At 49.7% G+C, this 25,936-nt stretch overlaps 1 protein-coding gene across 2 annotated transcripts in view; it reads right to left on the reverse strand.

Moving 5' to 3' along the window:
• The window catches only part of PAX2 (paired box 2), a gene marked incomplete at both ends in the record, with an annotated part of 80,161 nt that extends 54,755 nt beyond the window's left edge, over positions 1-25,406 (reverse strand). The window contains 3 exons of one of the 2 annotated variants that reach the window (XM_084290434.1): positions 20,035-20,232; positions 21,293-21,461; positions 25,300-25,342. In XM_084290434.1, coding sequence (XP_084146560.1) covers positions 20,035-20,232; positions 21,293-21,461; positions 25,300-25,342 — 410 coding nt within the window. Of the gene's footprint in view, positions 1-20,034; positions 20,233-21,292; positions 21,462-25,299 lie in introns of both variants that reach the window. The other variant, XM_084290435.1, reaches the window with a different exon arrangement.
• Positions 25,407-25,936: the final 530 nt, after the last annotated feature.

Below are 25,936 nucleotides of genomic sequence, written 5' to 3' on the forward strand. Positions count from 1 at the left end.
TTGCTGCGTTAGGCTTTGAGAAACATTTTCCCAGTCACGCAAGGGGCTTTGTGTCAGCCCTTGGCACGGGGGTGCAGAGCCCAGCCGGGAGGCTGCAGGCACGCTGGGGAGCTGCAGTGAGCAGAGCTGTGGCTGCACGGCCGTCGGGACCCGGGCTGGCTGGCTTACAGCTGGCTAAAGCCTATCTACATGAGCTGCAGTCAGGCGGTGACTGCAGCATGGAAATGTCCTCAGGCAGGTGTTTCTACTTTTATTACACTCAGTTCACGTTTGGAAGGCTTTCTTTGCAGTCAGGAAACCCAGAAATGCGTTACAATCCAAACATCTAGAAGTCATTCAGTTTACAAAATATTGGAAACAAATTGAGTGTAGATGTTTGACATCCCAAATTTAAGGCAAATTAAGGAAATCTTAAAGGACAAACAGGGTTCTGCTGGTTTTGTCTGTAGAAACACAGGCCTGAGAGGAACCACCAGGCTCATCAAGTCCAAATTCTGGTGCTATAGGCAACCATGGAGCAGATGTTCAACTCAGGGCACGCACAAGAGTATCCATCCCAGCAGCTACAGAGCTATCATTCCCCCTCAACAAACTCACAGCCTCAGCAACAAATGACCAAAAGCTTCAAAAAATACAAGAAGCCACAGGAAGAGAGTGGGAGAAAAGCATTGCCAGTGGTCACGTCCCCTTCACTAGCAGGAGAAATGTTCAGTGAAAAGACACAAAAATCTTTCAGCTCTTAGTAACTGATCCTTTTCCGAGTGAGCCCATCAGTGACTGCAGGCTGAAGCAATGTCTCCTGTCACCTAGGGACCAGCCGGCTCGGGTCCTGCTAGCAGCGTGGCCACACCAGCACGGCCCTGGCGAAGGCGATGGCCCCGCGAGCTGCCAGCACGCCGGTGACTGCTGCACAGCACGCGCCGGAGCTGTCGCAACAGCGGCTGTGCCAGCAGGTGAGTTAAAGAGACCTACAGAAACACATGGGCTTGCCAAGGTTAAATATCTTAATCTGGAGCACAGGAAGTTTTAATTGAAAGCTTTGCTTTGAGCCCATTTCCAGTTATTAAAATTCAGGAGTCTGTGCCGAATTCCTTGTGGATGTTCATTTTGATTAACAGAAGACGTGTGTACTAGAAAAGAGGCTTGGACTGGGAGGCAGCAGATAGCTGTAGATAACATTCCCAACTGTCTTGCAAGTTATGCCATACGTAGTATTTTATATAAAACGTCAGATCTTGAAGATAAGCAACTACATGCAAATTTCAGCCTTCATTTAAAACCAAGGTATTTCTGGCTTTCACGACTGCAGAGAACAGGTGGAATTGGGACCTGGCTGTCTCCCAAAGGGCCAGAACCAGAGGCAAAGAAAAAAACCAAATACATTCTTATTTACAGTCTTGCAGATTTTATGGCAATCTCTCAGTTTTTGAGGCTGTTCACTCAGGACTTTTTTTTTTTTTTTTTAGTTCCGGGGTTCGGCAGTGTTGTATTTCTGTATTAGCAGTGTGTTATCTCTGCATTCTGCAGAAGGCTCCCCTGCGGTTCGCTTGAGTGTTGGACAAGAAAGTGGTCCTGTGGGTGGGTGGGTGTTGTGGCGTGGGCCTTCCTTATGCTTATCAGAACTGGCAAAAGTCTCAGAGTGAAGCCCTTACCAGTAGAAGGTGGTCTTTGACCAAAATCAAAACCAAAACTGTGCAGGGAACGTGTCAGTTTAGATCTAAGGCAATTTCTACATTGGGTTTTAAATAAATTAAAAAAAAAAAAAATAGTGAGAACTTCAGCCTATTAGAATGGAAAAAAATATTTTTTCCCTTTAAAATTACTTTTTAAAGGTGAACAAGAAGCTATGCCAAAAAACGAGAAGCATATTAATATATGGAACAGCAGGTTCCAGCTACCCTGCATGTAGGTGTAGGATTTTATTAAAGCCCTGATTCAAAATTAAAATCAGATGGAAAATTCGGAAATTTCCACAAAGCTCCTGAATCTTCCCCTTCCTGTCCTAGCCCTTACTGCTCTCCTTATTCTTTATGCCTCTTTCTCACGTTGCCCAAAGCAGCCAGCCCCAGGCAAGTGCTCCAGGGAGCAGCACAGACCCCCAGCCTCCAGAGACAGCAGGCTGCTTTTCCTGGCTTTCTGTAAGGAAAGGACAGACCTGTAGCCAGCCTGCTTGGCTCTTGTAAGTCGCTGACAAGTCTGAACTTCAAACAATATGAGCTCTGTGTTTGTTTCTGTATCTGTGTTGTTTGTGGCCTGAGAGCACTGGCATTTGTCTCTTAGTTTGTTGTAATTTATCATACAGCGGTGTGCGTACTTGTTTGTCTTTGCCTACAGGTCTGTATTTATAACTGTGGCTATACGTAGTTAAACATTTGGGTCACATATTGTAGTCAGACCCCATGAAGAATTAATAAACATTTATTCAACCATTACAGTTTTTAACAGAGCTTAATGGGCAGATAGGCTGCTCGGATCTGTGGTTGTAGCCATCACCAGCTAGCTATATTGATCTTGTTGTACAGCACCAAGTACAGTTATTGCAAACAGTAAGTCATAACTGTCTAAACTCATCTGTAACAAGGCTATAATACCCATTACGTAGTATCTCATATGTATCAACACGGATATATAATTTATGTTGCACCTTGCTATGTTAAGAGGTCCGTACCTACATCTACATTTGCCTATCTGTATAAGTTTGGGAATGTGGATCTGTTTTACTCCTAATTGCATGCCTGCATCCATCTGACCAAGTGCAGAGCTATAGATTTTGGTGGGTCCTGAGCAAGCTGTTACTCAGATCCCATTCCAAAACGATCATGATGGCTGGCAGAGAACTCACTGCACTCCTGGGTCCTGTTTCCCTACCCCTGGTATAAATACAGTCTCTGTCCATAGGAGGTAGCAGTCTAAGGGTTTACCTACAAATGGCTATGCAAAATAACTAATTTGAATTAACTGGAAGTGTGAAATTAAAATGGTCTAGTTAAACTGCATTACACCTCTGACTCCCTTGTTTAGAATTAAGGCAGCTTAATTTAGTTTAGCTTAATTCACTTTGGAAATAAAGTAAACTAAATTCAATTTGGGACACTCAGATTTTGAATGAGCATCCAAACAATGTCTTAATGGTTTTAACCAATGCACTTTCTAAGTTAATTCAGATTAATTTTGTTGTTTGTCCATGTGTAAGCAAGCCTGTTGCCTATTCCCTGTCAATGAAACCATCTCAGCTGCGATGCCTTCAGCAATTCCAAATTGACAAACAGCCTCCCAAGAGCCACGCTGTTTAAGTGATCCTCCCACACACGCAAGAACTTCCTCATCCCCACCTCCTCGTGCTGGCAGCTTTTCTCATGGTGTCTGAGCTCCAGGGAGCTGATCTCTGGGCTCTATGACTGACTGGCCCAGGGCTTGGTGCACTGACACAAGTGCTAGCTGGTGCAAGTCCAGAAGAGGTTCACTAATTGTTCAGCCCTGCCTGAAGATGTGAGTTGTAAATATTTAATTATTCAAACTTCACAAGTTTTTGCAAAGGAATATTGTATTGTTTTGGGCTCAGGCGAATTGCAAGATATTCTTTTGGGAAGTCATGATATTCTGATGAACATCTAGTGATTTTAATCCGGTTACATTATTTTCAAGCATGATCCTCTTAAGCTGAACTAACTACCTGTTCATCTAGAATTTATTTCATGGTTTCATCCAGCTTTGTGTAGGGATGAGATTGGATGCAATCAGGACTTACAGATAGAGGCATACAGAGGAGCACAGGCAATAGTATTTACAAAACTATACCAGCTTTACGTTTTTTCTTGAATATTTTGTGGTCAAAGAAGACCAGAGGTTGCATGTGGTAGTCCAAAGATCTTATCTTGCTCTTTTTTTAAAGAGCAGTTGCAAAACCAACTGTGAACAAAGCAATCTGAGAACTAATACAGAAGCATCTTTTGTGCAAAAACCTTAATCTTTGAAAACATAATTACGGAAATTTCAAACATCTCATTACCTTGCCTAAATTTCAACCACACTGTATATTTGGTCAAAACACAGCTTAGGAGGAAAACATAGGCAATTGTTATCTTTGTCACAAAGCAAAAAAGCACTTGAAAAACTGCATTTGGATAAAGTCTCAACTCACATAAAGGATCTGACCTAAATCTTTGCTAAGAAGCCAACCAGAAAAACAAACAACAACAAACAAACAAAAACACCTAAATACCCAAGCCATCAAGTACTCTTCAGTTCTATGGTTAGCTAGATTTTTGTCTGCTTGTTTTATTACGGAGCTGGTGCTAATGAATAGATGTTGGTTTGTGGATACAACAGGCTCAGAGATTTGGTATAAAATTAGAACAGTTTGATTGAAACAGTTACCAGTCTGATATAACGAGACAGTCCCATACATTCTGCACAATTATATTAATGAATATCTCTGAGTGCATCTGGGCATCCATTTCGGTGCAACTAGCTAAAAGGAGGCCACTGTACGTAAAAGCTGAATTTGTAGCAGACAGCAGTTTGCATGACTCTTTTGGTGTAGACGTCTAATACGTGTGTGCACATACATATACATGTATATATGCACAGAGGATGCGCAAGGCTACCCTGCTGTACCAGAGCATGTGTGCCTGTCCGCACGTTCATTTGCATGTGTGTCAGTCTGCAGGTATGTTCCTACTTCTGTGTAATCTGGCTGCAGTGCTCTCTGAATAGCAATGAGCTCAGTAAGAGCATGTGTATGTTTGTGTCTGGCTGTGCATCTATCTGCATGTGGATGTGCCTGTGTGGTGTCTGCGGGCACAGCTATTCTGTGGGGCTGTACTGAGGTGCTGTGGGAGTCCCTGTGGTGAGATGGATGCTGCCTTGCGTTTGGTGCCCGTGACTGTGTGCTTGTGTTCCCTTACAAGACAGCATCCTCAGCAGCAAAACGAATGCCTGGGTGTTGGGAGCCCTGGGTCGTAGCCCAGCCTGCGGTCAGTGGGCTCTGTGACTGAGCAGGCTCTTCATTTGCTCTGTGCCTCAGTTTCCTCTCCCCTCTTTTTTTCTTTTTTTTTTTCTCTCTACCGACAAAGATTGTGGGCATGGACCCCACCTACGGCGGAGGAAATGCAGCCCATCTGAGATGGGGCCCTGGCCCTGGGGAGCTGTCGGGTGCTGCAGCGCTGCTGTGTGCTGGCAGGCTGGCTCCTGGTGGCTTTGTGAGAGTTTCTCCCCCGTGCATGTACAGAGCAGGGGGAGGCGGAAAGGAAGGAGTTATTAAATGCCAAGCGGATATGCAATAAATCCCATTGATTTTACAAACTCCAACTTGTCTTCAATCTCTTTCCATTCCTTATCCTGGGGGCATTGCAACAAAACCCTATTTTAAATACCTTTTCTTCCCCTTCCCCCACTTCCCCTCCTCCCACTCCCCAAAAAAGTGTCAATATTTTATTTGGATTTTTAACTTCGCTCCATAACAGTTGTTTGACCTCCTGACTCATGCGAGTCACATAAATTCTGGGACTTTATTCAGGAGCCATGTTCCTGCTATTGAATAAGCAATTTGGGAGGGTGAATTAATGACTTGTGCTGTTGCTGGAAAGTCCCTGAAGAAATATTAAAATTGCTTGCAGACTGAATCAATACTCACTGAACACCCAGCATGAGGACCTGGGCTTTTTAATGGCTACAAACAGCCGCACTTGGTAGAGGAAGGGGAATTCCTGTGCACACACCACGCACGCCACTGCCAGCAGTCTTCCCCCGTCCCCGCTGTCACTTCCAATAGCAGCCCCTTGTTACACGCAGCCTGCTGGTAGCCGATGCCTGCCGTGCCAGGGAGGAGACCCCAAAGAAGGGTGCCCTGTCTCCCTCACTGTAAGACCCCATAGGGTTTGCAGGAGCGGCTGTTTGGGTCTCATGGGAAGTGCTCAGCTTAGTACGCCCTGGGGGTCTGTGGGTCTCTGTTATTTGGGGCCCTGGGGGTGTTCTGGGCGCACATCTGAGTGCGCTACCATGGCTTGGGGAGAGGATTTGGTTGTCTGCTGAGGCACCTGAGTGGGATGCTCCTGCTGCTCTGGGTGCTGAGGGGTGTGTGTGTGCAACGCATGGCTGCCTTGCATTAGGGCCACGCAGTAGGTTCTCCTTGTATTGCAGAGTCCTGAACTTTGTGTTACAGCGAGTCCTGAACACGGTGCCCCCGTGCCTGTGGTGAGAGTGGCCGCGTTGTGCTGTAGGGTGCCGGGCAGCCGCCCACCAGCCTCCCAGCACAGGCACACGCAGTGCACGCGTCCTTTGGGCTCTTGCTGCCTGGTGCTCACTGGCCTGACAAGAGCCAGGTTTGAGGCGCACCCCAAGTTTTGCTGCGAGCCCCCTTCAACAAAGGTGGGGGTCGTTGGCGGAGTTTCCAAGTCCCCTTGGAGCGTGGGCCATGTGTTTTGCCATTGTGTTTTTGAATGGCTGTTTTGTATTCGCTTGTTGGGCAGCTATTATTGTGTATTAACGCTGGGGTGTGTGTGCTTTGTATGACCACATGTCTGTTTCATTGATTCCATCAGTATTATTTTGTAATCGTGTGTCTCTGTGATTGAGTTAGTGTGCATTTCAGGGCTCCTGTGTATTGAATAATGATGTCAGGGATTGGGTTGTTTGACTGGGTAATGGCCTCTTTTCACCGTCGTAAGTGAATGTGTCCTTCTCCTGTTTCCCTGTCTCGGCCGGGGCAGGATCACTTACACTAGGTGATTCCTTAAGATGCTCACATGCGAGCAGAGAACATCCCCAGCTCTCCTTCCAGGGCCGCGCGGCTGCCTGCCTCCAGGAGCAGCAGGGAGTGCCTGTGCTCACCGCTGGATTTCTGGGGCTGTGTGAGCGGCCAGATGCATGTGCACTGGCTGGCACGCTCAGGAGTTTAGCTAGGGCTTGTCTGTTATCAGTTTGGGTAAGTGTCTGTGCCCTAAATTTCTGGCTACTAACACAGAGAGGGGCACCCGTGGGTGCCTACGCTGGGTGTGACTGCCCAAGGTGCTCCCATCTGACTGGGCCGGGTGTCTCACGTGGGGAATCGCAGTCAGTCGGACCTGTCAGCTGCATTTAGCCGTACGTATCTGCAAGTATCTCAGGCTGCAGCCAGTCTGTGTTTGTGTGGTGGCTGCTGCTGTGTGCATGCTGTGTGCTGCTGCCCTAAGCTGAGCCACACTCGGTCCCTTGGAAATGGGCAGGGGAGCTCAGTTATTTCTCTGCCGATGATTGTGTGTCACTGCTGCCCGGATTTATTTGCTCTGTGCAGGCAATGTGTCTGGCGCTGGGTCTGCTCTGTGCTCCCTCAGCCACCAGGATTTGGCTCAGCAGCAGTCACAAGTATATAGGAAAGACTGTGAAAGATCCAGAAAACTTCCCGGGAAAGCTCTCGACTCTGTCCTATCACCGAAATGCCACCTATACAGCCAGGATTCAGTGAGCCAAGGAATTTAGCTTATATTTTTCAGAAGGTTGCTAACAGGTAACTCCCTTCTGCCCCTTGCACTAGCTTGAGCCTTGCTGCTTTCCCTGCCTCCTTGTTTGTGCTCTCCCACTCCTTTTTTTTTTTTTTTTTTTTTTTTTTTCCTTCCCCCTTCATCCTCCATTTTCCTGCCTGTCCTCGGCCTAGAACAGATGACCCCGTCCACAGCCCTCCTGGTGCTTTGCCAGCTCCTGCCCCACACAGCGGGGTCGCAGCATCTCAGGGGAGTGGGGAGGGGGAGAGAGGCAGGGAGCGAGGGAGAGAGACCTGCTTGAAAATAATTGGAGGCTGTTAAACAGAGGAGCCCAGCATATCACTCTAGTAATGGAAATAAATTCCATTGTATTTGCATTTTAATTTTCCACATAAACAAAGGCCCGGAGTGTGCTGGCTTCGCCAGAATCACCGGCCAGAATTTAATTAGAAATGAAAAGTTTATAGGGTCCTCTTTAATGCGATTAATGCACAGTTAACATTTATCACATACATATGCTGGAATCGCCTTTTTTAAGCAACCACCGGCCATGAAATGAATTTCTTTTCAACTTTTTTAGCGTGCGTGAGGAAGGCTGTCTCTGGTGAGGCGGTCCAGTGAGCACACTCCTGACAGCTTGGTAAACTGCAGCCCGCAGAGGCTTAGTAGCCCCCATCCTCACTGAGGAAAGTTCAAGGTGGCTTAGAGGGAAGCATGGTCTGCTGGTTAAAGCCTGAGGTTGGGAGTCAGGGGATCTGGGTTGTATTCCCAACTCTGCCACATGCTCACTGCATGACTGACTGGCTCTCAGCGTCTGTTTCTCTGGGTGTTAAAAATAAAAAAGAAATCAGCTGGAAGAAGATATCTTAGCCGCGGACCCCTCTGACTTGCAAGCTCTCCAGAAGCTGGCCCAGCCTTCCCGCATGGGATGTGGATCGCATCCTGCGCTGTGCCGACCTCTTGGCTCGTCCCCCAGCTCCTGAGCTCCCGCAGGTGGGCCCCGCTGTGCTTGTGTGGGGTGGGGGCTCCCGGGGGGGCTGCTTTGTGCTGTGCCCGCAGTGCCACCAGCGGCTCCTGGCTCTCAGCGGGTCCCTCGTTGCCCTGTCCTTTTCTTCCCACGCAGCCCCGCCATCCCCGTTGTCCATCCCCGTTGTCCCTTCGTTATGCCCCTGCCCTGCTCTGCCGTGTGACAGATGGGGCCGGCAGCCGCCCCCTGCTCCCACACTTCCCTTTCTGGCTTGCAGACAAGCAGAGCAAATAAGCCAGGCCCACGGCCGCACAGCGTTAGCGTGTTAGGGACACAGCAGGGGAAGGAGGAACATGAAACCTCTATTGATCCCTTGAGGAATGATGTCCCTTCCTTATCTTATCAGATTCTCTTCACTCTTCAATTATAGTCTGTTGAAATTGGCCTCTTAACCCAAACAAGATAACCTGGGTAATAAGGAGAAGAGTGGGAGGGGAGGGGAGAGGAGGGCAGAGTCCAACGCATTAAACTATGGCTCTCGTTAGAAATACTGCCTTCAGTGCACCCCCTGCCCCAGTCTCCCTGGGTACCGCTTGCTGCAGTGCTGGGTTGTGCCTCAGATGAGCTACACACAGCCACAGCCTTCCAGACACATCCTGCCCTCGACACCCCTATTCCCTCAGATTTGCCAGGGCCCCAAAGAGGCGCAGGACCCTGCACTCACACGCACTGCCGCAAGCATCCTGTGCTAGCGGGCACTGCCTGCCTCATGGATGCTTCATGCTCAGCACAGCCATGGTGTGGCTAACATTATCACCTTACCCCCAGCTCTGCCCAAAAGAACTACCAAAAAACGCACAGCGCGCTGCTGGCCCCCTGATCCATTCAGAGGCACGGTGCAGCAGCACACCCACGCCTTGCCAGCAGCCAACCCGCTGCACCGCAGGCACGCAGAAACCTCTGCAGAGCCCCACGGAACTGCGCAGGCTTGCGGAGATGTGCACTGCCGTGCTCTGCTCTCTCCTGTACCCCCTAGCATGTAACTGCGGGGTTACAGCATTGTTTCCATGGATAAGACTCTTCTTAGCTCTTCCCCAGGGCAGGAACACGCACTTGCTATCAGCCTATACTCCCAGCCGGACATGTTGCCCTAGCGATACACCCACGCTCCTCCTCGTACACATGTCATGGGGTATAGGGCATGTCCAACCCAAATATCCATTACAGAGAAGATTGTCTGGAGGAACAATAGAGACCCGGCGGTCTATCTACACAAATGCATGCAGGTTTCCATGCTCAAATTACTTCACTGAGCAGAGAATGATCCAGTAGCACATTCAAATACTGCAGGAGGTGCTTTCAGCTGGGAAAGGTGGTGCTCTGGGCAGTACAAAGGCTTCGTTTATGTGGCCAGCTCCCTCCTCTTGCACTCTTCCAAAGGCTGTGTTCCCCAGGATCGCTTTATCCCCTGCCTTTCACTGTGCCGGGGCATTTCCCTGCCTACGTGTCCACCTGCGATGGGCCACGCTCCCTTCTGCTCCACGTCTCCCTGTGCCACCAGCCCTGCCAGTTCTGCCTGCTGGGCACCAGGAGCCCATCTGTCTCAGAGAGGCAGTCACCCATAGTCGTGTGTTTTTCTTCAAACATCCCCTCAGGGCACAAAAATTCATGTAATCCACAAAGGGGGGTGGAATTGTGAGAGCCACGTACGGGAGTTGGGTATCAGGACTGGCCGAGTCTCTGCATCTTGTTTGGCACAGCGGCCAAGGCTGCCTTATGTAAAACCACGGCAGGTCTGCTTTTGACAATACCCAAGTCAGGTCCGCCGTGGCCTTTTGCTCCATCATTATCTTGTGCCCTTTCCTCCCAGCAGCCCCACCCAGCCGTGCTCTCCCCACGCTCTGCAAGCCTCATGGTGTAGCTGTCTGTCTCTGTCAGAGGCAGCACCGCAAACATCATCTCTGTAAAACCCTAAATTTGCTGTTTGTTCGCTAGGGAGAGGGAATTTGTGGCATTATTCATTTTCCACTTTGCCTCTGCTTGCTCAGCTCTGGTCCATTTGTCTGTAGCATGTCCCAGCCATACGCTCCCCCTATGCCCTCACAGCGTGCAAGTGTGGGTTCCTTTTCTTCAAAAATATTATTCCTTCCTCTCCTCCGCTCTTCTAGATAGCCTCTCTTTACTATTCATTTTATAAAGAAATGGTGTTTTGTTTTGTATGGATAATTTCTGCATAAATGAATATTTTTTCAAGTTCAAAAGCCTAAATTTAATCAACAAAGAAAGGTTTCCTGGGCCCGAATCTAGGCAAATATTTGCAGTGGGCACTGTTACATAGCTACGTTTTCAGCAGTCATTCTTTTTAAAGGCAGGTGACCAAAAACTGTTTTTAAAAGAAATTCTAGAGAAGCACGATCATGCTGAAAGGCAGTAGTTCCTTTAAGGATGGCCCCAGGGTGAGTGCCCAAAGACTCTCTCACAATTTTAAAGTGAGTGCCCGACCGTGGGCATTGGGTAGTGAGGTTGCCCTCATGTTTCCGCCAGCTTGAAGAAACAGCAGCTGTATGAAGGAAATGGGGGCTGCTTCTGGGAGCTGAAGGGCTGGGATAGCGCTGCTGCCAGAATCATTTAAACTGCCCTGCGACGAGAGGTGGTGCCGGGCATCCTGTCTGGCAGGTATTCATTTGTGACTTTGTCATCTCGTCGCAGGCTGTGCTTTTCCTTGTGTAAATGATGAACAGACATCAATCTGCCTTGCAAAACCTGGCTACCAGCCCTCTCCAGCGCCATACAGTGATGGGCAGTTTGGCCAGAGCTGATAACTGGCCTCGATGCCATTTACCTCCCAGCCAGGGACGGGAGGTCAGCCCCGTGCCTGGCGCCCTGCAGAGAGGGAAGGGCTCTTACTTTGGGAGGAGAAGAACTGTGCAGAAGGGAACCAAAGGAAGGAAAACTAAACGGGCTCCCAGGAGAAATTATTTAGCAGAGGCAAACTCCACCGTCTCTCTGTAGGCATGCGTGTGTGTGTGTGTGATGGGGAGTTGCTAAAAGTCTGGGGAATGGTATGCTGTGAAAGTTTTAGAAATGCTGCTGGAATTGCGGAGCTAGAGGATGGCAGCAGCAAGGAATGTCCTACTTCTGTTTTTCGTACAGGCAGAGACAAGCCACCAGAATCTCCTCTCCTGATTTAACAGTGAGGTTTGGGTAAATGTTTCGTACATAGCATTTTCTGGGAAGCGTATCTGTGAACTCACAGGCCGTTAGCTCAGGCTTTTGGCACATCACTCTTTCTCCTCTCTGTCAAAACTAGTACACACATAAATCCCAAGCCAGACAGAGGACAAAGGAATATCCTTCCCCGACTACATCAAACTCCTGCCTATGTTTCCTTTAGCCTACCAGTGCTTTGTGTCACCGTCTACGTGCCTGCCAAGAGATACACATTCCCTGCCACATACCAAAATGCTCATATGTAATATCCAGCCAGCAGGCATATTTCCCTGAAGGTACAGATCTGCATTGCACTCACAGTCCCCATATAAATGTCCTATAAAAAATGCAATACAACTCTGTCCTTTTTCCTTCCCCATACCCACCCCTGAACGCACCAACATTTGCCTACAATATATATAAATGTGCCCTCTGCCTTATCCCCATCCCGTCACTCCTCAGTATCTAGATGGACAGACATGCTCTGTCCGTACGTCTCAAACGCATCATGCATACATCCCGTCATTCTTCACACTCCAACCACAGCTATTTCTCTCCTATGGCTCCAGGATTGAACTATTGTGTTGTCCATTTCCCAGCGACAAGAGGTCTAGTTACAGGGTTATTGATTGGTTTTCATGCAGACAGATGGATCTGCCTTTGGTCTCCCCACCAAAATCCACCTCTGTATGGGCTGATTGTCACTGCTCTGGGGATAAGATTTCACCAGGAGACCACCCTCCATGCAAACATCCTTCACCCAGGCCACGGATGGTAATAAATGGAGTCAGACTGAGCCATAATAAAAGCAATTGAGTGGGTTACCTGTGCAGACGCGAGATTTATACCTCCTCATATTTGATGTGATTGTTTTATTGAGTTCTCAGTGCAGTTAGGATGCCGTTTATTTATTTATTTATATGCCTACTTATCGGGGAAGAGGGGGGAGGCTGTCGCAGTCTAGCCAGCATTCACCCTCAGTCTTGTCAGATAAGAGCCCAAAGAAGAGGGCTCTCCAGTTTTGCTCTGCCTTTTACCTAGACTTGGCTTTGGTGGGTGAGCCCTGACCGGATAGCTCATTCCTTTTAGCAGACAAAGATGTTTGTTTAATCCCTGAAACCTCGAGGACTGTCTGAATGACGAGCCTCATAGATGTTAAGGGGATGGTGTAAAGAAAGACACACGTATATGGTGATTTTCTAAAAGAATCTCTCAAAAGAAATTCCTATTTACGCTGTGCCTGTTTTGGACAATGGGCTGTGATCTACGCACAGAGCCTCTTTATGCTATTGCAATAGAAATAGGAAGCACCAGCATTGCTTCTGACTCTGTCATCACATGTGAGCATTCAGAAATATTAGCAGGTGCAAATTGATTGGAAATGAATATTTGTAAGTGCACTCTGAGGAGTTTGGAAACCAAGTGATTAGATTTGTGATTTTCAGCTGGGTAGATAGCCATATAAGTGCTACAAAATCAGCTCTCAGTTACTGGCACTAGAGAAAATTGGAGGCTAACGCTGAATATCATACTGTCTAGTATTTCATCACAAGCCTAACGGTGTTTGTTGTTGGTTTTCCAGCTCCTCTAGTCAAGCGATAGCATGAGAATTTCAGTTCTCATTTAATAAGGGATGTTTCCAGGGCTTTCGGGAGCTTGAAAAGGGTCCTGTCGGCTCCCTGAAGACTCAAAGGACTGCATTGTTGAGGTGTTTTTAAATTCACTTAATGGGAGTCAGCTACCCAAATCCCTCTAAAATTTTGAAGTAAAAAAGAGAAAACAAGTAAAAGCAAACCCACATTGTATTACAGGCACTCATGATTTGTATGCCAATTGCACAATTTAGGGCTCTGCCTTAGTATTTTTAATCAGCTGGGACTGGTAAATATGTCCACGCATGTACAGGCTGCTCTAGATTAATTGCTATTACAGTGGAAAAATCCTCATTCCCATTAGCTCTCAGTTTATAGAACAATTGTTTGGGAGCGAAACTCAAACCTTTCTGACGCTTTCAGGAGTAGTAATCATTATCAGAGCCACCTACACACAGACGGGATTTCCTCAAGTCCTAGTTAGCTGCGCTGTTGTCAGGCCAGTGGTAAATGCTTCTGAAAGTCCCTGTCTGTCCATTTATAGAGACCTGTGACAAATCGGGATCCCTAAATATTTTGCTGATTGCAAGAAGTGAGCCTAAACTCCATTCGAATTTCAGCATGCCTTAATTAAAGACTATGGCAAGTTAATCAAAGTAAAGCCCAGCCTTATTCAACTGTTTTGAAGTCTTATCTTTTCATTCAAGTAATATGGAAATCTTTTGTTTGAATACGCTTCAGGATCAGAGACAGGTTTTCTGAGATACTTGATCTATGGCTGAAAACATGACTTTGTTTTGTATGCATCGTGTCATCGTATCATAAAGGGTCCAGCTGGCCTGCTAGAGCATTATCTATCTCTTTAGCCAACACAAGATTATTTCTTATTGTATGTTTGCTTGTGTTATTAATGCCACCTAGTTATATATATTCCAAGAAATTAGGAATTCCTGTGGGATGCAATTCCACAACTTAATGGACCTCCATATCAGGAGGTGCCTTCTGCTACCACTTAAATGTTCCCTTTCTTATTTCCCTCCCTTCATTCCTGGCTACACTGCTTTGTTTAAGCGTGAATAATTCTTTTCCTGTTGGATGGACTGTGCCCTTCAGATGACTATATTGTTCTCACCACCTCGTCGTTGCTTGGCCAAGCCACTTATATTTTCTCCTCTTTTCTCCCAAAGTCAAATGAGTTTTTTCACATAATAGTGATTCTGGTAAATGAGGTTTAGCTCCATAAGGCTCATTCACCCAGCACTGAAATGCAGCTACCTCTATGACAGAATGCAGCAATCATTCACTAGATGCAAAAGCCTGAAAATGTTTAACTTCCAACAAAAATCAACCTTTCTGCACATGTATACAAAAAGAAAGGGTTGGGATTTTTAGATGATAAAGAGACTGTTGGGGTTCTGTGCTCTGATGTTCCCAGAACAGAGAGCTCAAAACTTCCCAGTCACGGCCACTTCTACTCACAAACTGCCTCTGTTGAGCTAATATCTGCGTAATATGAAAACCAGAAAAAATGCGGCTAGCTTATTGTAGTTACCACCATACAACCTTCCAGTGGCCAGATATGAGGAATAAGACAAAGAGAAATGCTGTGAGCGTTCATTTACTCTTTCAGCTGCAGTAACATTGTCTGTAACCTCTGCTTTATGAGCCTGTCCTTTATTTGCAATGATGAAAAGAAGATAATGCCAGGTTTGTGTCTGATGGAAAAGAATCTGAATTTAAAGGAGTATATTCCTTGTAATGAAGCCCTGTGTGACCCAATTGCATTCATTGCTCAGCCAAAAGCAAGTGCTGGTAGAAGCCTTCTACCTTAAGAGCATGCCCTGATGCAGGAAATTGAATGGGGACCTTGCACTGAGTGTCAGCAAGACAAGAGGATCCCTGCTAGGATCCCGAGTTTCTTCTGCATGTACTAAGGGGTGCCAGGTTATGAGAGCTGGTAAATTATGCTGGGTGCTGTCGGACAAGGCTACTTCACCCTTGCTTTGCACCAACCCATTGCCAGTCAGAGGCTAAGCCAGTTTACGGGGCCAGTCTAATCCTTGGCCTCTCTGTTGGCTAAATGGACATGTGGCTACTAAATATTGATGGTAGTGATAGGTTTGTGTGACACATGCACTTGCTGGTCATACACTATGCAATTTTCCTAGTTTTCACTGCAGACCATGCAGCTGTCACTGGTTTTGGTCAGTACGAACAAGCTGCCATTAGAGATACTGTTTTCCTAGAGTGCCACGCTACTTCGGTGGGAAGGACAGGGAGAGATACCCGGTGACTTTGGCTGTGGTGTCCTTTGGGGAAACTCTCAAGCTAGGCTAGCGAGAGTGACTCAGAAAGCTCTGTTTGCATAACATTGATTTCTTCCGCATATGACACAGAACATGCCCTAATATGCCTGCCTTGTTCCAGACTCGATTGTTTGTCTCGAGATGTTACGTTTACCTCAGCCGAGATTCTGTTCAATTCTCACTCCCTTGCGTGGGCAAAAGCCTCGGCTGATGTAAGACAACCCAGGTCCAGTTTCGAGCCTTTCCTTCTTAATGTGTTGAACTGCACGGGATTTTTTAACGAAAGATCGCACTGTGTTTTACAAAGGTAGCTAAATACTGTTATTTTCATTTTACAGGTGGTAAAGCAGCCTCATAAGGAGTCTGTGTGACCTGACCAAGATCAGCCAGAAAGCTGACGGCAGAACTGGTAAGAGAAAGCTGATCTCCTAATGCGCTGTGCTGTGCTCCGAGCTATGGGCCTGCCCATGGCCATTGACATTGGCCACACGCTCAGTATTTCATTGCACAAGTATATTTCACTGGTTATTATAACCTGGATCAATGTGTGTATCTTTCCGTATGTGTTTTAAAAAAGCAGTCATTATTGGAGGCTTTAACTAGGAATCACTAGCCGACTATCAGATAATGTAACAAAAAATATCTCCCCAAACCAATCACATAGCACTAAAAATTAACGTTTACTCAGTGCATAAGAGAAAACTGACGAAATACCGAATAGCTTGACCAAGATAGCGTATCCACTAAACTCTATTCTCTGCCATGACTTAGTAGCTAGATCTGCTCCTAGTAACCTAGGGTCCAAAGCATATCCAGAAGGCTGACTGAACTTCATAATTCTTTGGCTTTCGTGTTCCTTGAATAAGGACTAACAGAGAGTCCCTAGCCCTGAACCCAGCCTCAGGAGAGCAAAAATAGAGGGACAAATTGCAGGTAGGTGTCAGGGATTCACGTCGTTAGAGAGGCAGAAAACGATGCTTAAACTACAACGTCTGTTGCATTGCTTGCTGCACAACCCTGAATGTATGCCCATGATCTGCCAGTGCTGTTCCCACTAAGGTACATTGTCTAATTTAAAAGACATTTCAGGGATGATTATTATCCCGTGAAACCTGTATTCTTAGGCTAACTGTACATGCTGCAAAACAAAGCAAAAATTCTCATTAATGTCTGCAGCCAAGTTCGTAGTTAGGAGGCCCCCGCAAGGTTTACGGCAGGGCGTATATGAATCCAGATGAAATACTCTAACCGGAGTGACCGAAGATAACTTGTTTGTAGTTATACGATAGATGGAAAAGTTCTCTTAGGAAGTAAGGTACTTGAGTGATTTGACGTAAGCATTAATTGCTTACCAAAGAATTACGAGCTTCTGTCACTTGCCAGCTTCTTAATTACATGCACCGTTCGTATGTGCGTGTTTACACAGATACATGTATATATATACGTGAGCATGTATACACAATGGGTTCATCATGTAGAGGAGCTAATGTGTGAAAAGGGAACAGGAGAGCTCCCGGTGTAGAGATGACTGCTCTGTCTTGATCCTGTCAGTTCTGGTGTGGTTTGCTTATTAACTAGCTTACTGTCTAGATTTTTTACCATAATTAAAGCAAAACTACCACACAGCAGAGGAGTATTTTTTTTCTGAATCTTGAGGGGGTCGTTAAGACATATTTTTTGCTGTAGTTCATATCTGGCCTTTTTCTGCATGAGTTTGATATGAACAGCTTTCTGATATGTCTCAATACTGAGTTACACATCGTCCCAAATGCATCCTGATATCGGCAGTGCAACACTGACAGATCAGTGCAATGTAGGCACATATAATTCATCTATCACCAAAAAATAATTAATGGAAAATAATTTTCTTAAAATGATTTAGGGAGACTGTAAAAGTGGAATTGAAATAGGACTGTTTTGTAGTCTTTCACCTGAAAGGCTGTTAATGCCAGGCTAGTACCCAGAAAGAAAGAAGATAAAATGTAATTAATGTATTTTCAGAAAATCTTGTAGTAACGTGAAGTACTTGTTTTCTGTATACAAAGAGATCTCCATTCTGAAGTGCAGTATTCACGGTCTATCTAGGGACCTAGATAACCACCTTTTTCTGTAAAGAGCCCGTTTGTATTCTCAAGATATTAAACAGCTCATGGATATAGCTCTAATGGTTCTGGACACTGGGCCACTGACATTTTTGCTTTGGAAACCCCACATTTTGAGAAAAAAAAATATATTTCGAGCAGGTTGGTTTTTAAAATTGTCAGCTATCTGAAGTGGCTCAGAGAGCCGGAGTGTTGGACGAACTCTGGGCTGTGATCGTACAGCAGGTAAGGGGGATGCAAAGGAACGTTCTGTCACAAAGCATTTACCTAATTCTCTGCTTACTTGGACAATGGAAGAGTGAAAAAACTGTGTATTTGAATTCTGAGCTTAGTCCTCTCCTCGTGTTTTGTGAGCTGGAGTCACAAAGCCACTGGAGTGACAGAGCTCGCGCTACCTTCCGCGGCAGCAGGATCGGGCCCTCAGACGCTCGCTGTTTCCTATTCTGCTGCAATTTTTTCCCAGTTCTCTGACCTGCTCTTGCCTAGCACAGACCTGCAAGTTGTGCGACCTGTCTTGTTACGGGCTCACTTCTCACAGCTGTCGGAGCCCCATACAAAGGTGAACGATGTGAAGTTGGGTCCAAATTTTTTAAATGAATGGGGAAAGCTTTGATCGCACGAAGTCAAAACGTTCTTGCGCCTTGGTGCATACAGACTCAAATGCCATCACAGTAAGAATCAAATATGGTGGGTCACAGCTGAGCCTCTCTAATACAATAACACTTAGCAGTTACAAAGCCCTTGTCCTTCTCAAAGCATTTTATAAATGCAATCCAGCTGACATCTGTTCCCACATCCTGAGATGGTTCAATCTTCATTCCCTGGCTGGGGAAACTGAGGTGTGAACCCCCCAAAGCCCCGACGCAAACTGGTAGCAAAACCGAGAGCAAAATCTGTCCCCGGCCTTCTCCCCGGGACACCGTGAGGCACTGCAAGGTGCCGGGGCCGGCAGGCATGGGGCTGTGGCTTTGGTGACGTGGGGGTGCTGACATCCCCTGCACCAGTACCAGCCTCTGCGATCCTCTGGTCCACGTCTGCCATGCCTCCAAAGACCCTGGAGCCCTTCCTCTGGACTTGTATACCACTAGCTTAATTCCTCCCAGGGAGAGCTGGCTGTCCTTCCGCAGCTGCCTTTGTAAGGTGTCTGAATGTCAAACTGTTATTATTTCAATACCTGACTGCGAGAGTAACAGAGACCTGGAGGTTTTTTAGGAGGGTGTATAATTAGCCGATCAGTATTATGTTACCCTGTTCATAACTTAATAACCATTTTAATACAGATGGCACACACAGGGATAATTTCCTAGGGTAGCCTAGCAGTATATTACAGAGACAGTGTGTCTGAGGGAATCTTCCTTAGCCAAGGTACATTCCACCAGCTAATTCTACCTGCTGTTTTCAAGATGATTTGGGATAATTCCATATCATTTGCAAAATATTAAAACCCATTTATATAGGATGCCAGATTTAGAAATACACAGCCTGAGTTATTAGACATATTTTGATAAATCTGCCATGTAAAGCGCAAGACAAAAAATACCACTGTGTTTTCCCTGCTGTTTATTTTTTTGCTTCCCTTGCTATAAATACACCAGGTATTAAAAAGATCTGGCTAAACTTGCCGTATATCAAGAGGACCGATATACTGACTTGGGCGATTTTGTCTATGCCGGCACTGCAGAAGTCTGCTTGCATATTTACGCACAGCCTGTGTACATTTATTTGGACGGGGAGCTCTGTATATTTGGGACTGCATGCAGAATTTCACGGATTCTTACTCTTACTCTGTCGGTGCGGTACTTTGTGCCTGCATAGGCACCCTTGGCAAACATTGCTGTGTTCCTAGGGACTGCGGGCGCGGGCGAGGTGCGTGCAGCCGCGTCGCACGGCGGCAGCGCGGTGACTCAGTGTGCGGGGCAGTGTCCTGCGTGTCACCAAGGTGTGAGGACCCGCAGCCTGGGGTGGACGGATGGCTGTGCGGGGTTTGTACAGCCTGCGGGATGCGCGCTGGGCTAACGCTCCTCTACCCGCATCACCGGCCTTTCCCCCCCGATCTGCCACTGTTTGCCCGTCGTGCGGTTCCTTCCCACACCCCGAGGCCCTCCACCGACAGAAGCCGTTCCCCAGCGGCTGGGGGAGGAGGAGGAGAAGGGAAGACCCCGCCAGCGCCCGGCCGCGGAGCGGGGAGCCCGGCCCGGGGACAGCCTCCGGCGGCCGAGGCTGCGGGCAGGGGCTGGCTTCTGCTCGGAGCCTCGGCGCCTGGCGGGGCTGCTGGCGGCTCCCCCGGGGGCACGGAGGTAAAACCGTCCAGACGCCCCCGGGGCTTGCACACAGACCGAGCCCCGCGCCCCGGCCGGCTCCCGGTCCCGGTCCCGGTGCCTGCAGGCTCGCCCTTACCTGTTTATGGAGGAGACGCTGGGGACCGTGTCGTTGTCGCAGATGCCCTCGGCCAGTAGTCTGTCCCGGATCTCCCAGGCGAACATGGTCGGGTTCTGTCTCTTGTACTCGGCGATTTTATCCACTACTTTGGGGGTCGCTACTTTGGGTTTGGAGCCGCCGATCACTCCGGGCTTGATGCTCCCCGTCTCGTAATACCTGCCGCGCCAGAGCACGACGCTCGGTCAGTGCCCGGCCGGGCCCCCCGCCGCCCCCAGAGCCCCCTGCCCCGGCGCGACCGCGGCCCCGCGACCTCCCCCCGGCAACCGCCCCCCGCCTTTGGGCTGCCGCTGGGGGCACCGAGGGGCTATACCGGGCTGTACTGGGTTGTACTGGACTCTACGGGGCTGTACCGGGCTGCGGCAGCCGCCGCTCCCGTGCAGTGCTCACCCCCCAGTTTTTTTCCTTTCCCTTTGGGTGCGTGTTGGCTGGTGTTTGGGGGAGCGCTGCGCTCCTGCTGCCTTCCCCAAGGGCGCTTCTTTCGGGCCCGAGCAGCGGCAAGCCTCGCCGCGGTGCGGCCCGCTGGGGCCAAGCCCAGCGACCCCGGGGCCGGGTCGGGCGGCCTCGGAGGGGCCGGGGGGCGCGGGCAGAGCCGGGCAGAGCCGTGCAGAGCCGGGCAGAGCCGTGCTCGCGGTTCCCCAGCGGGCTCCCGGCCCCCCGGCGGCCCTGGCACGTCCTTCGCGAAGGGCACGGCGGCGGCAGGCAGCCCGCCCACCGGCACCGCCGGCGCGGCCGCCGGGGATGCTTCGCACCGCATCTTTGTTTCTGGAGATTTATCTGTTTGCCCCGCTGTTTGTTTATTTACTGTGCATTTGCTAGGGCCGCCTACGGATTGTTGTGAGATGGGCTTTTTGTTGTTGTTGGTTGGTTTTTTTTTTTTTTTTTTTTTTTTTGCTTTTTTTTTGGGGGGTGGGGAGGAGGAGGTCGTTCTCCTGTGGTGTTTTTCTTTTATTTTCTTTTCTCCCCCTCCCTGGCCCTTCTCTCGCGAACCGATCCCTCCCCGCAGCTCCCGCACGCCGCCCGGCCGGCGGGGCAGCGCGTCCTGCCGCTGTGACGGGGGCGGTGGCGGGCAGGGGGCGGTGGACAGGGGGCGGTGGGCAGCAGGGAGCGGGCATCGCCGCGGTGAGGGCCGGGGGGGCACAGAGCGGCGCAGCGCGGCGCCCGGAGGCACGCTGCCGCCCCAGGGGAGGGGAAAGAGCGGCCGCGGTCTGTTCCTTACCTGCCCAGGATCTTGCTGACACAACCGTGGCTGACCCGCAGCTGCCTGGAAATGTCACAGGGTCGCACCCCCTGGTGAGCCAGCTCCACTATCCTTTGTCTCACCACGTCAGGTAGGGGCCTGCCGTTCACAAACACCCCCCCGAGCTGGTTCACACCCCCGTGCCCTGCTGGGGAAAGAGAAAGAAAAAAAACACAACAACCCACGCACACCAGAAACACACCGTTAGTCGTGGGTTCTTTGCCACTCGGACTGCAAAATCTCCCGTCACTACAGATGGATTGGGGGTGACGGGTGAGGGGCTGGGGGGGTCGAGACGTGGGAGAGAGACAGAAAAAGGAAAGGAGACGGGGAGGGAAAGAAAGAACAAGAGAGAGAAAGAGAACGAGAGAAAGAGAGGAAAGAAAGAGGGGGAAGAAAGAAAACGAGAAAGAAATGAAAGAAGGAAGGGAAGAGAAAGAGAGAGAGAGAGAGAGAGAAAGAAAAGGAAAAGGAAAAGGAAAAGGAAGAAAGAAAGAAAGAGAAAGAAAGAAAGAAAGAAAGAAAGAAAGAAAGAAAGAAAGAAAGAAAGAAAGAAAGAAAGAAAGAAAGAAAGAAAGAAAGAAAGAAAGAAAGAAAGAAAGAAAGAAAGAAAGAAAGAAAGAAAGAAAGAAAGAAAGAAAGAAAGAAAGAAAGAAGAAAGAAAGAAAGAAAGAAAAAGGAAGAAAGGGAAACGGGGTGAGAATAAGATGAAGAAAGAAATAATTAGAAAGGACTAAGAGCCGTGGAGATGGCACAGAGGGGGAAGAAGCGTGAATTTCCCCGAGCCAGCTGGGGACCCCCCGCGCCCCGCCTGCCCCCGGCCGCCCGCACCTCTGCCCGCAGCGGCGGCTGCCCGAGGCCATTGTCGCGGGGCGAGGACGGAGCCGGTGCCGGCTGCGGCTCCTCTCGGAGTTGGGAAGCGAAACGCTCCCAGGTCCGGAGCCCAGCTGCTCGGCGGCCCCGGGCAGCCCCCACTGCAGCCCCCTGCTTTCTACCCTTGCGCTTTTCCTCTCTCTTTGAGTTCGCTTTCCGCGATTTTCTCGCACATTGTCAATTCCAGCTCCTCGCGACCCCGCCCTCCCTCATCCCGCAGCAAGTCCCCTCCACAGCGCCTTGTCTCCGGTTATTTTGGGATGGGAGTTGAGTGGATTCGGACGGAAAAGGAGAGGGAGGAAGAAATGGAAGGGGAGAGGAGGAAAATATCGTGTGTCCCGCGCTCGGGCTTCGTTTACACGCAGACCCTCTCTCTGTCAGCTTTCGGTATTTAAAAGAAAAATCCGCCAGTAGAAAAAAAAAAAAAAAAGAAAAAAAAAAATCTTAACAAGGTCTCGCGGCTCCTTGTTTGTTTGTTTATTTTTTTATTCTTTCTCTCTCTCTCTCTTTTTTTCTTTTTCTTTTTTTTTTTTTTTCCCCGCGCAAATCTAAATCAGGGCGAATTTAAATTGCTCCGCTTTCCCCTATTTCTCCGTTCCCAGGCAAAAAAAACCAAACCAAACCAAACCAAAAAAAAAAAAACAACAAACGCTCTCTCCCACCCGGGACTGCTTGGGCGCTTTTTCTCCGATTCGCCCTTCTCCCTTCCGAGAAACAACTTGGCGGGGAGGAGGAGGAACCGAGCGCGCACCTGCGGGGGTGCGGGCAGGGGGGAAAGCCCGGCGGAGCTGGGCGCCGCGCACCGGAGCCCCGCCGCCCGCTGCCGGTGCGGGAACCGCTGCGGGTGCGGCCCCGCTCGCTCGGGTGCCCGCTCCCCGGCGGCTGGCAGGCGGAGGATAGAGCTGTGCAGAGCACGCCCGCCTCCGAGCCGGCCTCTCGCACAGCCCCAGCCTCCTTCCCCGCGGAGAGATCTTAGTTCGTCGCGCGGTTTGCTGAAAAATGATCTGTTTGTATTTTCGCTGAGGGTTTTTTTTTTCTTTCCTTTCCTATTTTTTTTTTCCTCCCCTGCTTTGACACTGACTTATTGGCTCTGAACTTAGTGGAAACTCTCATTGCCCTGCGATCGATCCAAGTCCTTTCGCACAAATAGAGTTTTTTCCATCTCCCCCCCTCCCCGGTCAGGATCACCCCCCACCTCCCTGCCACCGAGCCAGGGGCTCCCGTCCCTTCCCCTTGCCCGAGGAGCTGAGGTGTCGCTGCTCTCTTTTGTTGCTCATTCGTAAAAGATATTTAGGGCTTCGGAGGGAGGAGGCACGCTTGTCTTCCTCCACCAAAACCTGCGGGTGCGTATTGCTCTGTGTTTTCTTCGTTTGTGCAGAGCCCCCTCTGCACATGTTGCCTCTAAAGTTACAAGACAGCAATTTCTTCGGCAACTCCGCGATAAATAATTCAGAGCACCTTTTATAACTCGCATTACAAAGTATTAAAAGGCAACAGATGCAAAAAAAGATTAAAAATTAATAATTTAAATTATCGCACCCCGGCTATTTATTTTTTTTTCACGAGACTTGGGTTTGCTCCACACGGTCCTTTCCTAAGGTTATTTCCGTACGAGCAGGGGGATGTTTTGGGGCATTTATCCTCGTGGGGGTGCCGGGCTGTGTGTGTGCATCTGCCCGAGCAGCCGAGCTGCTTTCCTACCCATCGCGTTTGCTGCCTGTGCGCGCCTGCACCGGGAGCCCGCGCCCGAGCGTATTTTAATTGCTTGCCAATATCTAGGTCTGCCCAGCTAGAAATGCATTTTGGGGAACAAATCGAATGCTGATTAGTATTAGTAGGATTATTCGGAAGCCGAAATTGTTCCCGAATCTCGGTGGAGTTTGCAGAAATGAGCGTCTCGGTGGCGAGATGCCTCTCTCGGCTGCCTGCATATTCCAGCGCGTACCGAAGGCAGAATTACTGCCATCACTTCCGAGGGAAGGTCGCGCCCGAGAGAACTGAAAATAATGCCTAACTCGGGAGCCGTTTTCTGTTAGAGGTCCTCGAAAATTAAATCCTAAATTTTAAGCGGTGTGTGCTGGAAAGCATTAATTTCCGAGCAGGAAGGCAGTTACCTACACCCACGTTTGGGGATCTGATGGTAGCTTTCTATCTCTGCGCCTTCTTTCTCCTGGCAAAATCGTCATTTTTTAAACCGCAAACATTTCGATTTTAGACCTTTTCGGTTTGTTTTTATGCAGCGGGCAGGGCGTGTCCTCAAAAGTTTCGGTGTCAAAAGTTACAAATTGCTCTTAATTATTCATTTCCTGACTCGAGACGGTCCCAGGCTCGGCTCTATATTCCTATGTGCTCTTTAATTTAAAGCTCGGAATTATTTTCCCTCCGTGCGGGTGAAATTAAAATCCCTGAAAATTCCTCGCTACTCTGCCTTCTCGCCTTCCTTCGTCCCCCTTTTTGGGAAGAAAGGTTTTCTAAAGTGAAAATACATCACGAAGCCACTTCCCTGGGCGCCAGGAATGCATTTTAAACGCACGCCGAGGAGCTGCTAAATAACCCGGAGGGACCGTGACTTCTCGGGGAGCTCGGAAAACGCCCGATTTCCCGGCCCCGCCGCTGCCCTATTTTTCCCGCAGTCCAGGCTTGAAGCGAGCCTGGCCGGAGCGGAGCCCGGAGCAGCCTGGACCGACCCCGCCGTTCATCCGAAAGTGCCGGCCCCCCTCTCCGCCGCCGAAACCCGAAACGAGAGCAAATCCCGGCCGGCGGCGGGGCAAATTGTCAGCTCGCACACACGTAGGATTGCGGGAAGCCCTCGCCCCGCGGGGCCGGGGAAATCGAAAGGGTCGGAGGCCGGGAGCTGGGCAGGAGGCCGGGGCAAAGCCTCGTCCTCCGAGGGGCGGCTCGGGCACTGCCCCCGCGGGCTCTGCTCGGGGCTCGCTCGCAGCCCGGGCCCGGGCCCGGCCCCGCGCCCTCCGCGGGTGCCGGTGCCCGGTGTCGCCCCCCGGGCGGTGCGGGGATGGAGCCGGAGGAGGAACGGGGGGGAGGAACGGCCGGGGAAGGAGGATGGAGGGATGAGGAGGACAGAGCGGCGGAAGGAGCCGGGCTCCAGTACTCACGGTGCATTGCTGAGAAGGGGTCTGCCTTGCAGTGCATATCCATGGGGAGGCAAAGGAAGGGGGAAGAAATCGGCTGAAGCCGCCGTGTCGCCTCTAAAACTCAACTTCAAGACTTAGGGGAGAAAAAAAAATAAGAGGGAAAAAAAAAAAAAACAAAAACGAAACGAACCAAAACAAATTTAAAAAAAGCAAACCAAAAAGGACACAGAGGGAGAGGAGAGAGGGGAGCGGCGGGGCGCGCTGCCCCCCTGCCCGGGGAGCGGGGGAGCGAAGAACTTTCCGGGCCGGGGAGGGCTGCGCCGGGGCCGGGGCGGCGCCGAGTCAGCAGAGTCCGAGGGGAGCGGGGGGCTGGCGGCGCCGGGGGGCAGGCGGCTGTCATGGCTGGGGGGCCCGAGCATCCCCGGCGGCGGGGAGGGGGGCCGGGGCGAGGCGGCCGAAGGCGCGGGAGGACGCGGCTCTCCTCCTCCTCCTCCTCTTCCTCCTCCTCCTCTTCCTCCCCGGGTCCGGGGCTAGCCGATGGAAGTTCAAAGCGGAGTAGCAATCCCCGGGAAAGCCGCGAGCGGCGGCGGCCGGCGCGCCCCCCTCGTGTCGGCCGGGCGGAGGATCCGGGCGCCCGGCGGACTTTTCGCCCGAGGTG

This window comes from Netta rufina (assembly GCF_964035555.1).
Source record: "Netta rufina genome assembly, chromosome: 7".
NCBI classification, from domain to species: Eukaryota; Metazoa; Chordata; class Aves; order Anseriformes; family Anatidae; genus Netta; species Netta rufina.